Source organism: Dendropsophus ebraccatus, chromosome 15 (genome assembly GCF_027789765.1).
Source record: "Dendropsophus ebraccatus isolate aDenEbr1 chromosome 15, aDenEbr1.pat, whole genome shotgun sequence".
In the NCBI taxonomy this organism is placed as follows: Eukaryota; Metazoa; Chordata; class Amphibia; order Anura; family Hylidae; genus Dendropsophus; species Dendropsophus ebraccatus.
This window is the reverse complement of record NC_091468.1, coordinates 34489412-34501991: the sequence shown is the minus strand read 5'-3', so window position 1 is coordinate 34501991 and position 12580 is coordinate 34489412. Positions and strand designations below refer to the sequence as shown.

Sequence of the window (12580 nt, the reverse complement as noted above, 5' to 3'; positions counted from 1 at the left end):
TTCAGGCTGGGGCTTGCATCAGGGGATAGGACTGTGGGGGGTAATTTCTCCATAGCTGTAACCCCTCTTCCCCCACACAGAGAGCGCTGCATGTATGTGCCCACATGTGACCTGCTCATTCCTTCATACTCCCTGCAGTCTCTGTCCGCCCTTGTGTTTCCCATCCTCTCCATTCCTGTACAGTAACTTATAATATCACATATTCTGCTGTTTTTGAATGTTTTTCATTTGTTTTCCATGTTATTAAGAATAATAAATCATTATTTTTGGGATGTGGAACCAATTGTCTGCATTTCTATGATTTTTTATGGGAAAATGGGAAAATTTGCTTTGGTTTAAGAGTGGATTTGGATTACAAGCACGGTTCCGGAACAAATTATGCTCATAATCCAAGGCACCACTGTATATATGTGTGTAAAAAAAAAAAAAAAAATATAATATATATATATATATATATATATATATATATATATAATATATAGAGAGAGAGAGAGTTTCAAAACCATGTCATATACTGTTGTCATATTTACAAGTTGCAAATTAACTTAATTATCTAGTACAGGATGTGTTCACAAATCTAGTTATTGAATACAAAGCTGGGAATAGATCATAAATGGAGGACACTTCTAAAGGAAAGATGGAGAGTTTTCTTTTCAGATCCAAGCCTGGCCTTGTGTTCTATAATTGCAATTAAAAACTGATGTGAACACATCCAAAATTGTCAAAAAATAATCTGCTGTTGGCCCCATCTCTCCGGCTGATCGGCACATAGGGTGCACAAACATTTTAGTGTTTTTTGTGAAGCACTGACCGCACCATTGTTGAGCTGATGTGGAAAATCAGTGCTCATTCACAGCACAGCTCAGGGCATCTAATACAGCATTTAGGATCCAACTAGAATGAGACAATATTGCCAGATTCATTACTGGGGTATGTATGTTTTTTTTTAGGCTGGGTTCACACTACGTATATTTCAGTCAGTATTGTGGTCCTCATATTGCAACCAAAACCAGGAGTGGATTAAAAACACAGAAAGGATCTGTTCACACAATGTTGAAATTGAGTGGATTGCCGCCATTTAATGGCAAATATTTGCTGTTATCTTAAAACAACGGCTGTTATATTGAAATAATGGCCGTTATTTACTGTTATATGGCGGCCATCCACTCAATTTCAACATTGTGTGAACAGATCCTTTCTGTGTTTTTAATCCACTCCTGGTTTTTGTTGCAATATGAGGACCACAATACTGACTGAAATATATGTAGTGTGAACCCAGCCTCAAAAAGAGAAAAATAAATAGCAGAATTTTCTTTCTGTCCTGATTATATAAATGAAACAAGATTGATGATGATGATGATGATCCATGCATTATTCGATTGCAGGTAAAGTTCATGAAGACTATTCCAGGCACGGCCCTCGTGGAGATGGGTGATGAGTATGCTGTGGAAAGAGCAGTTACCCATCTCAATAATGTGAAGATTTTTGGAAAGAGACTCAATATTTGGTAGGATAGATGTGGTTATATGTACATTTAGATGTGTCGGTGTGTACCCATACATTCAACCATCAGAAAACAGATCCACCACCATTTTTTTTATTAATCGCTAAATGCTTCAACCAAAAGTATTAACATAAGTTACAATGTGTCACAAAGTTGTCACCACATAAAATCAGAAAGGTTAGATTTTACCATCAGGTACATCGCTTTAAGTATTGCCCATGTATAGAACGGCGTCGGTGCTGCTGTCCTTTTTCGAACCACGGCCCGTGGCTCTGTCGTGACTCCTTTAGAATCAATAGAGCTGCGTCATAGCGGAGTGGGGATTTCGTCCCACTGGGGGCGGGCCGGCCCGCCTCCAGTACTTTACCCCTGGTCCGGTGCCCGAGAATAGAACGTTGCTACACACGGTAACCGGGCCGCGGTTCACAAAAGGATCTGCGCTGTTCTGTAGTTGAACAGTACTTAAAGTGAATGTACCTGATGGTACATCCGCTTTGAAGGAGTTGTGCAGAGTTAGAATAAGATAGTTGCTTTGTCTAAAAACTGCACCATCTTTGTCCTGAGTTTGTGTGTGGTATAAAAGTGAATGAATCACAGCTGTAATACCACATAGAACTTGAGGACAGGTATAGCACTGTTTAGAAGAAAGCAGTTTCCTTTAAGTTTCAAACTGGGTGTGCCCTTAAGGGGTTTAGTGTAGCTGATCGTAAAGAAGTGTGGGTTGTTGGCTGACCAATATCTAAGCCAGGGTTGTCAAATCGTGACCCTCCCGCTGTTGCAAAACTACAATTCCCTTTTGACACCTGTATTCTAAGCCATATAGCGTCTCTCATGGAAATTTTAGTGTGCATAAAAATGTATTGAACATACGCATTTGAAGTGATCAGATATGCGGTTTCCATGTTTGTGTTCAATTATAGCGATTAGCACTGCATTTATGCATTTTATTACATGAGCTCCCTGGGAAATCACTGGTCTACCCAGGGTATTCTCATCTCATCTAATATAGTTATACTTGTAGGAGTCATTAAATTAAAGGGGTATTCTCATCTCAAGTAATATAGTTATACTTACAGGAGTTATCAAGTTAAATATTTTTGAAAATACAATTATTTAATTTGCTGCCTCCTTCTCATATGCTGCTCTTTTCCTCTCATTGTTGACAGCTCATTGTCTAGGTTACCGACCACCACTCTGCTCTAAGAGCAGTGGTCTAGCTGGTGTATATTTAGATATAGTGTGTGAGTGTATTCTCATAAACTATCTTTGTACATGTACATTCTAGCTATATATATATATATATATATATATATATATATATATATATATATATATATATATATATATATATATATATATATATCAGCCAGACCTCTGTTTTTAGAGTACAGTGGTGGTTGGTTACCCAGACAATAAGCTGTTAACAATGAGAGGAAAAGATCAGCATATCAGGGGAAAGAGACAAGTTTGCTTAATGAATGTATTTACAACAGTCCGGTGAAATTTTTTATTAAAGTATTGTATTGCCCCCCCAAAAGTAACACAAATCACCAATATACACTTATTACGGGAAACGCTTATAAAGTGCTTTTTTTTCCTGCTCTTACTACTGCATCAAGGGTTCACTTCCTGGATAACATGGTGATGTCACAACTGGACCCCCAGAGCTGTGCGGGCTGTGGCTGCTGGAGAGGATGATGGCAGAGGGATGCTCTGTGTCCCTCCAGTGCCCTGTGTCCCTCAGTGTCCCCCTGCCATCATCCTCTCCAGCAGCCACAGCCTGCACAGCTCTGGGAGTCGGGTCGTGACATTACCATTTTATCCAGGAACTGAAGTTTTGATGCAGTAGTAAGTGCAGGGAAAAAAGCACTTTATAAGTGTTTCCCATAGTAAGTGTATATTGGTGATTTGTATAACTTTTGGGGGGCAATACAATGCTTTGATAAAATTTTTCGCCGGACTTCTCTTTTAACTTGGCGAGCCCTACAAGAGTAACTATGTTAGTTAAGATGGGAATACCCTTTTAAGTATATTTTAATTCATTTAAATACACATTACTCAGCTTGTTCCTCAGTATTTGTGCTAAACTGTCATAAGGGAAAAAAACCTATTTATTTTCTATTGTCACTAGAGTGGGTGGCACTTGTGTAAACAGTCACACACCACTAAAATGAACAGGAGTTACAAAAAAAAACAAAAAAGGAAGAGTAATAGAATATTTGGTATAACTTGGCTAAATATTTGAAGTTACCCATTTTCTTGGCTTCAATGTTGAGGACCATTTAAAGCTGTTGCCTGATGTTTGTGTCTTCTTTTTTCAGCGTGTCTAAACAGCACTCTGTTGTTCCAAGTCAGATATTTGAACTGGAAGACGGTACAAGCAGCTATAAAGATTTTGCTATGAGCAAAGATAATAGGTTTACCAGCGCCGGCCAAGCTTCTAAAAACATAATCCAGCCGCCATCTTGCATTCTACACTACTATAATGTTCCATTATGCACAGATGAAAGTACCTTCCAAAAGGTAAGTTTGATTTATAGTAATGCATCAAAACCAAAACCAATTGCAACCACACAATCCCTGGCATGTGTTTTCCAGTTATCTGCATCCTCATACATAACCTCACAACATGCAGGGCAGGGTAGCATTTGGCTTGGCGGCAGGATTGTATGTACCTATCTGTAGCACACAATGTAAGAAATCAGGAATAGTTTTAGTGTTTGCTGGCCAAAATAATGGTGTGCAGTGCACCAGTATATCAGAGACTCTGATAAATACGTGCATAGGTAGGTTTTCTGTCCTGTTTTTATAACCTTTTAATATGTGTGTTTTGTGTTTGTTTTTTTTTGTTTTGTTTTTTTACTTCTCGCAGCTCTGTGAAGACCACCAAGTCCCAAAGTTCATAAAGCACAAAGTATTTGATGCCAAACGTTAGTATAATCCAATAGCGCTCTGCTTTTACAGAAACATTAAATAGTAAATTTAGTAAAAGTGGTCTTTTATATTCACTGTCTGTTTGTGAAAATGGTGTTTTTCACAAACACTGCTCATTGATTTCTTACAAGAAGTTTGACACAATATTTTAAAGTGAATCTAGAACATACATTGGGGTTTTCAGCGTGCGCAGATCGTTTTTGAATCTTGCAATGTCCCGCTTTTTAAAATCCATGGTCCAGTTCCTGAGAGATGGCCGAAATTTCAGATATGCTAATGACCTTGTCCCGTGCTCTAGAGGGAGTCCCTGCGCCCCTAGTCCACCTCTTTCCCAGTCTCAGTCCCTGCGCCCCTAGGCCACCGCTTTCCCCGTCTCTGTCCCTGCGCCCCTAGGCCACCGCTTTCCCCGTCTCTGTCCCTACGCCCCTAGTCCACCTCTTTCCCAGTCTCAGTCCCTGCGCCCCTAGGCCACCGCTTTCCCCGTCTCTGTCCCTGCGCCCCTAGGCCACCGCTTTCCCCGTCTCTGTCCCTGCGCCCCTAGGCCACCGCTTTCCCCGTCTCTGTCCCTGCGCCCCTAGGCCACCGCTTTCCCCGTCTCAATCCCTGTGCACCTAGGCCACCGCTTTCCCCGTCTCGGTCCCTCCGCCCCTAGACCACCGCTTTTGGATTCTGGATTTTTATCCCCTATTTTAACCTTATATTTTGTATGTCATCTTACAGCATCATCCAAAACGTTATCCGGTCTGCTTGAATGGGAAACAAAGACAGATGCAGTTGAAGTCCTTACAGTATTGAATCACTACCAAATAAGAGTATCTAGTAAGTGCTGCTGTCCTGATAAATGTTCTGTACTGTACTATGTAGTATTGAAAACACAGGCATATCATACAGTGTGCGTGAAATGCAAGCTAGAAAGGGTTGATTCTTTATGCATGGAGCATATGGACATTACAGGGGGGGGTTGTATGGTACTGTCACATTAATCACAACTGCTAGAATAAGCATGTGTACATAAAACATAAACAGAATATGTACATGAAACGTACAGAAAAGAAAAATGGAATTGCTTTTTACTATAGGATTGACAATCTCCTATTGTTCACACAACATGTTTTCAGCTCCGTTTAAAATTACGTCCGTTATTTTGAGTCTAAAATAACAGACGTAATTTAGCTGCCTGGACTCCCCTTGCAATGACTGGTGTTTGCACATTATTTTAGTTTGGCGTTACTAATTGCCCTTTGGGTGCGGCTTAATTGAAAAGTCCATTGAATTTAATAGTAAAAATGGAGAAAGACCGGTGGAAAAAGAAAAACTGTGTGTACTACTAATATAAAAACGTCCGCTTTTTGCAAAAGACGTCCAAAAATAATGATCATGTTCCTTATTTTGCCATCCGCGGCAAAAACGTCCGTTATTCAATACACTGTGTGCATTGGACGTCCGTCTTCCCATTGACTTTAATGCATTGCCATTGCAGTCAGTTAAATTGCGGCAAAAACAGACTTTTTTTAAATATGTAAATCGTCGGTCTTTTCAATATTTTTGACATTGTGAGAACATAGCCATATACAGTAACACAAGGGTTTTCCCGGTGAGTTATGATTAGTCAGGATGCTTGTGTTTACGGCTGTGTGTGTGCTAGATACAACAATTGTTTTATTGCCAAGACTTGACATTGACTAGAGACTGTTACCAACTCTACAAACCCACCAGGTTCAACAGGGTCAAATATACTACTTTGTATATAGTGATTTTTACACATATACAGTGGTACCTCCATTCTCGAACACATCAGTGTTTGCACAATTCGGTTCTTGAACCACTATTATCCCCAAAGTTTTGTTCGGTACTTTGCACAGCAGCCTCTAGTGATGGTCACATGATCAGAGAGCAGGGAAGGGGGCATCAGGGTTTGGACAGCCCTGCAGTTACTCTGATACTCAAACATTGGTGGCACTGCTGCTGCTCCACTGAAAATGATATTAGATGAATTAATGATACGTTAATTTTAATGAAGTTAGATTACAAAGTAGTATACAGTATCTTTATTAAGGCAGTGTATTGAAGAAGAAAAAAATCTTCTCTCTCTGGAGTACCCCTTTAATGTTAATTCACTGAGTTGTTGCTAAAGTGCCTTTATTTCTTTTTTCCACAGATGGCTCCAATCCTTACACTCTGAAATTGTGTTTTTCCACTTCCTCCCACCTGTGAAGCCTGTATCCCAGAGGACGCTAAACACCCGCTCCGTTCTGTACTCTGCATGTCTATCAATGCCTTGCAATGACTACAAGTTATTGGGTGTTTTGAGCAGCACTACACGTTTCTGATATCATTTTGTATTGATTTGTTTTTAGAATTTTCCGTATAATGTTTAGTAAACGCCAGTCATACGGTTTTACCCATACGTTGTGTTCTCTGCCTGACCTCACCAGTCGGGGTCTTTATTTCAAATACTAAGCTATTTTATTTCAAGACGGAGCATATTTTAATATTTGGATTCACTATTTTTTTTTTGTTTTTAACAATAAATAATATATTCTATCAGGCATCTTGGATTTAGGCATGTCACTGTTGACAAACAGGAAGGAATAGGTGACATTGCTACTGTTGCTATACCAGGGCATCAGATTCATAGGACACAGAATTCTGTAGCATATGGCTTTAGGGAAGAAATGCTGCTGCATTGAACCCTATTTTGGATGTAATACAGAGAAAAAAGAATGACATGGATTGATTTACTATGCAAACTTATGTTGCAAATTGAACACAAAAAAATAATTCAGTGTTTTAGAGGCTCTTAATGGCGGTATTGGCAGGTGGTGGTGAGCGGTGCCAGGTTTCCTCCAGACGCTTGGTTGCTTAGAATTGAGGGCAAAAAGATAAATAATGGCTGTTTTCATACACCATGTTAGGTCATAGATGCATTATTATTGGGTGCTTGTAACTCCACTAAAAAGCCATGGGACATGTCTGTGAATGTAAGCCAAATCTCCAGTGTTCTCCTAGAATTCCCTTAAATGAACTGCAATCCTCCACACATATTTATAATGCTCTCCTCAAGGAGAAACATTGTCCCCTTTGAACCCATGATGAAAAGCCACTGTACAGCAACACCCTGCCCTTTTGACGAGGGGCAATAAACCTGAAAAAGCTGTCTACAGATGGGTACACTCCACTTCTGGAGAGTTGTCTGGCTTGGCCTATATTCACATTCATGTTCTAAGGTTTCTTATGTGAACGAAGGGAAAAGCTACCACCAAAAGATGGCGTTGGAGCTGCTTTGCGTATCCTTCTTTATACATCTTACGCACACGTTTATATTTTTACTTTTGTATGTACCATAAGTCTCTATACAACTCCTACTTGTTTGTATATACTTCCCTAAACTGATAACTTTCAATAAATGTGTCAATAAAAGTATCTTTTCACATTTGTTCATCGGGGGGTTTGGATGCAGCGTGCGTGCGTGCTTGTTTGAGAGAGAGGACGAAATTAATGGGCTATTCAGGCAACAGTGGAAATTCCAGGGGGGCAGGGGGTGGTGGGATCATAATAAAGAAGTCCTATTTACCTGCCACTGTAGTGCAGTGTCATGGCTCATGGTACCCCGCTGGGCTCCCGATCCTGTGATGTCATGGGTACTATCTACTCTCAACAGGGAGAACACTAGGGGAGATGACTTTTGTGGGAGGCACTTTCCACCAGGGGAATACTAGGGAAGATGGCTAACATATGTTTTCTACTGGGGGGAGGTCTAACTAACGGGGATTACCTACAGCGAGCTGCCATAACATTGGGGAAAACTACATACTGGGAGTATGATAACCACTGGTGGCGTTCTTAACAGGGTGATGAATAACGGGGGATGGGGCAGTACGGTTGGGTGTGAACTATTGGGAATGCCTATATGGGTAATACTACATACTTTTGGGGTGGGGTGTTATCAGCTAGCTATGAGAGACCTACTGGGAGGTGGGATTTGCTACATGGGGAAAACTACTTACTGGGGGTCTACCCATAGAGAGAGGCATAAGTGTAATATAAAGGCATGGGGGAGGCCTTACTTCTCTATGGGAGAATAGAGGGGCAATACACATGTGGAGGATGACGATGGTGCAACAATGAGGGGCCAAATATGTTTGACAGATTCTGTAGGGACCAGTTCTGGCTGGGAGAAGTCCTTAGAATGGCCAAGGTGGATGGAAAAAAGTGAGCAATTTCTGTCAGCTGCTGCCCCCTCCCCCAGTCACTGGATGTAACTGCACTGTAATCACTTATATAATGTGTAGAGCTGGAGCTACTTCTATATGAGGTGATATAGATCTTTGTACAGTGGCCCAGTATTATGAACAACCTTTCTGTCTGGAGTCAAATCTGATTACAACAGCTGTATATATAATTTATTTTGGCAACCAATTTATCTCTCCTGGTTCCTGTCACCCGACCAGGTCCGAGTAAAGTATAGTACAATGCATAACTCCAGTCTAGTGTGTAACTCATTCCACATGGGGATAGGTAGCAGCCTATACACCATCATAAGGCGCTTGTGCCTCAGCACGGCCGCCATTACAGCTAGCGGTGAGCAAAAAACACGATCACCATGGCAACAAGCGTTCCAATAGCGGAAAGCAGACTCTTGGGGGCGTGGCTTTTATCTTTCAGCTCCGCCCCTCGTGGCTACCGGCGCAATGTTCTTACAATGCCGACATAAGCAAGCGGCTGACAGGCAACGCCCCCCGCCAGTCCCCGCCCCTCTCCCGGTTGGATGGTCGGTGAGTGTGTAGTGTCAGTCAGTGCGGGACAAAGGCGCCGCAGTCATGTCGTCTTCTTCATCCTCTGAGCAGTACGAGGAGGGCGAGTATGAGAGTAAGGCCAAGAGGCTGAAGAGCAGCCAGGAGGACGGGGAGCTGGACTATACCTCAGAGGAGCAGGAGGAGACGTGTACCACCGCAGAGGGCGCTGCTCGGGGCTCAGCCAGCCATGGGGTAATATACACATGTGCTGGATACACAGAGCTGCATTGTGTGTTACTGCTGCTGGACCATTGTCTGTGCCCAGCGCTCAGGGAGTGTGTGTGTGTGTGTGTATAATATATTATATATATATATATATATATATATATATATATATAGGAGTGTCAGTGCTTGTCACTTGTGTGCTCCTGGCTGTACAGTCACTACATCTGCTGTTTACCTGCAAACTTCTCTACTGTCTTACAACTATAAGCTACACTAGGCAGCCTATACATCTGATGGCCTGTGACTCAGTCATACAAGCTCCTATATGTGATGATGCTATGTAGAGTGTGGATCATGGGTGCACTACATATATGTGCTGGGCATCCTCCTCTGTATCCACAGCTGGCACATGCTGGCCATCCTCCTCTGTACCCATAGCTGGCACATGCTGGGCATCCTCCTCTGTATCCACAGCTGGCACATGCTGGGCATCCTCCTCTGTACCCATAGCTGGCACATGCTGGGCATCCTCCTCTGTATCCACAGCTGGCACATACTGGGCATCCTCCTCTGTATCCACAGCTGGCACATACTGGGCATCCTCCTCTGTATCCACAGCTGGCAAATGCTGGGTATCCTCTGTAGCCACAGCTGGCACATACTGGGCATCCTCCTCTGTATCCACAGCTGGCACATGCTGGCCATCCTCTGTAGCCACAGCTGGCACATGCTGGGCATCCTCCTCTGTACCCATAGCTGGCACATGCTGGGCATCCTCCTCTGTATCCACAGCTGGCACATGCTGGGTATCCTCTGTAGCCACAGCTGGCACATACTGGGCATCCTCCTCTGTACCCATAGCTGGCACATGCTGGGCATCCTCCTCTGTACCCACAGCTGGCACATGCTGGGCATCCTTCTATTTATCCACAGCTGGCACATGCTGGGCATCCTCCTCTGTATCCACAGCTGGCTCATGCTGAGCATCCTCCTCTGTATCCACAGCTGGCACATACTGGGCATCCTCCTCTGTATCCACAGCTGGCACATGCTGGGCATCCTCCTCTGTATCCACAGCTGGCACATGCTGGGCATCCTCCTATTTATCCACAGCTGGCACATGCTGAGCATCCTCCTCTGTATCCACAGCTGGCACATACTGGGCATCCTCCTCTGTATCCACAGCTTGCACATACTGGGCATCCTTCTCTGTATCCACAGCTGGCACATGCTGGGCATCCTCCTCTGTATCCACAGCTGGCACATACTGGGCATCCTCCTCTGTATCCACAGCTGGCACATACTGGGAATCCTCCTCTGTAGTCACAGGTGGCACATACTAGGCATCCTCCTCTGTATCCACAGCTGGCACATACTGGGCATCCTCCTCTGTAGCCACAGCTGGCACATACTAGGCATCCTCCTCTGTATCCACAGCTGGCACATGCTCGGCACCCTCCTCTGTAGCCACAGCTGGCACATACTAGGCATCCTCTTCTGTATCCACAGCTGGCACATACTGGGCATCCTCCTCTCTAGCCACAGCTGGCACATACTAGGCATCCTCTTCTGTATCCACAGCTGGCACATGCTGGGCATCTTCCTCTGTAGCCACAGCTGGCACATACTGGCATTTCCGTTCCTATATGTATTGCTGGCATTTCCTATATGTAATGATGCTATGTAGTGTGTGGATCATGGGTGCTGAGCATCCCCCTCTGTAGCCACAGCTGGCACATGCTGGGCATCATTCTCTGTATCCACAGGTGGCACATGCTGAGTATCCTCCTCTGTAGCCACAGCTGGCATTTGCTGGGTATCCTCTTCTGTATCCATAGCTGGCACATACTGGGCATCCTCCTCTGTATCCACATGTGGCACATGCTGGGTATCCTCTTCTGTATCCACAGCATTTCCGTTCCTACATGTATTGCTGGTATTTCCTATATATAATGATGCTATGTAGTGTGTTAATCATGGGTGCACTTGTTATATGTGCTGGGCATTATTCTCTGTACCCACACATGGCACATGCTGGGCATCATTCTCTCTACCCACACATGGCACATGCTGGGCATCATTCTCTGTACCCACACATGGCACATGCTGGGCATCATTCTCTGTACCCACACATGGCACATGCTGGGTGTCCTCTGTAGCCACAGTTGGGATATGCTGGGTATCCTCTTCTGTTAAAACACTAAGCAAAACATCATCTCTCCTGTATGGCTGCCATGTACTCACCATGTAGTGATAATAGATGCACTGTTCTAGCTATATGAGTGATCACAACCTATTCTGTCTGTGGGGAACAGATTTCCTATATCCTTCCTGGGCGGTCCATGATGCATCCAGTCAATGATGTAATTCTGTTCTATGACTAGAGATAGTCGCATCACAGTCAGCTCTCAGATAGTGGCTTCACCTCTTCTCCAGCCCAGAAGTTTGGTGCCAGTGTTTCTGAAACAACCGTTGTTTGGTGGAGAAAGGAAGAGGCTTGGCTGTCAGTATAAAGTATATAAGGCTCTCCCGACCACCAATTAAAGATGTCAGTTGTGAGAGGAGTTGGGTGTGATGGAAAATCACCACCCCTTTGTTTTGAGAGAGATAAGTTGCAGCCAGAAATCTCTATTGCTTTCCTCCCCATAAAGAACACAGCTATGCCGAAAGTTCTTGTGTATTGGGAGGATGGACGGTCAGTTATTGAAGGTGTCCTTTAGGTGTTTGACAAATTCTGGAGCAATAAGTCAAGTCTGGAAGAAATCATCTAGAGGGAGAAGAAAAGGGGAAGTGAATAACTTTGACGCCACCCTGTGATTCACTGGATGTAACTGCACTGTAGTCTCTCATACGGTCTATATGGTTTGTGGTGGTAACAGTAGTGGTCATGGTATAGCAGTGTTATATAGTGGTATCATTGGTAATGTCTTTCTGTGTATATGGCATCATCTTCAGTAGCAAATACGAATTAGCAAACTTTGAGTGCATTTGGGTTCAACCGACCCCCAAATTCTGAGCATTTAAATACCAGTGTCTGAAAAAGTAGGATGCAGCCCTGGGAAGTCCCAAAAATCATGGGTACAGCAATAGGCCATTTTAGTCATTTATTTCCTGGCATAAATAGCAAATTCTTTTGCTATTTGCTATTTTTTTAGATCAGATCTTTTTTTTTTAATTTAAA

At 43.2% G+C, this 12580-nt stretch overlaps 2 protein-coding genes across 3 annotated transcripts in view; both read left to right on the top strand.

The window, feature by feature from the left end:
* LOC138774075 (heterogeneous nuclear ribonucleoprotein L-like) overlaps window positions 1-7858 on the top strand; it is a 29177-nt gene extending 21319 nt beyond the window's left edge. Inside the window, exons 9-13 of the mRNA XM_069954633.1 lie at window positions 1386-1507; window positions 3826-4027; window positions 4377-4434; window positions 5159-5257; window positions 6597-7858. Coding sequence (XP_069810734.1) covers window positions 1386-1507; window positions 3826-4027; window positions 4377-4434; window positions 5159-5257; window positions 6597-6652 — 537 coding nt within the window. The 3' untranslated portion in view covers window positions 6653-7858. The remainder of the gene's footprint in view (window positions 1-1385; window positions 1508-3825; window positions 4028-4376; window positions 4435-5158; window positions 5258-6596) is intronic.
* A 1362-nt stretch (window positions 7859-9220) lies between these two features.
* Window positions 9221-12580, top strand: part of LOC138774574 (heterogeneous nuclear ribonucleoprotein L-like) — a 48062-nt gene continuing 44702 nt past the window's right edge. For both annotated transcript variants that reach the window (XM_069955588.1, XM_069955587.1), the window contains exon 1: window positions 9221-9426. In XM_069955588.1, coding sequence (XP_069811689.1) covers window positions 9259-9426 — 168 coding nt within the window. In that variant the 5' untranslated portion in view covers window positions 9221-9258. The remainder of the gene's footprint in view (window positions 9427-12580) is intronic.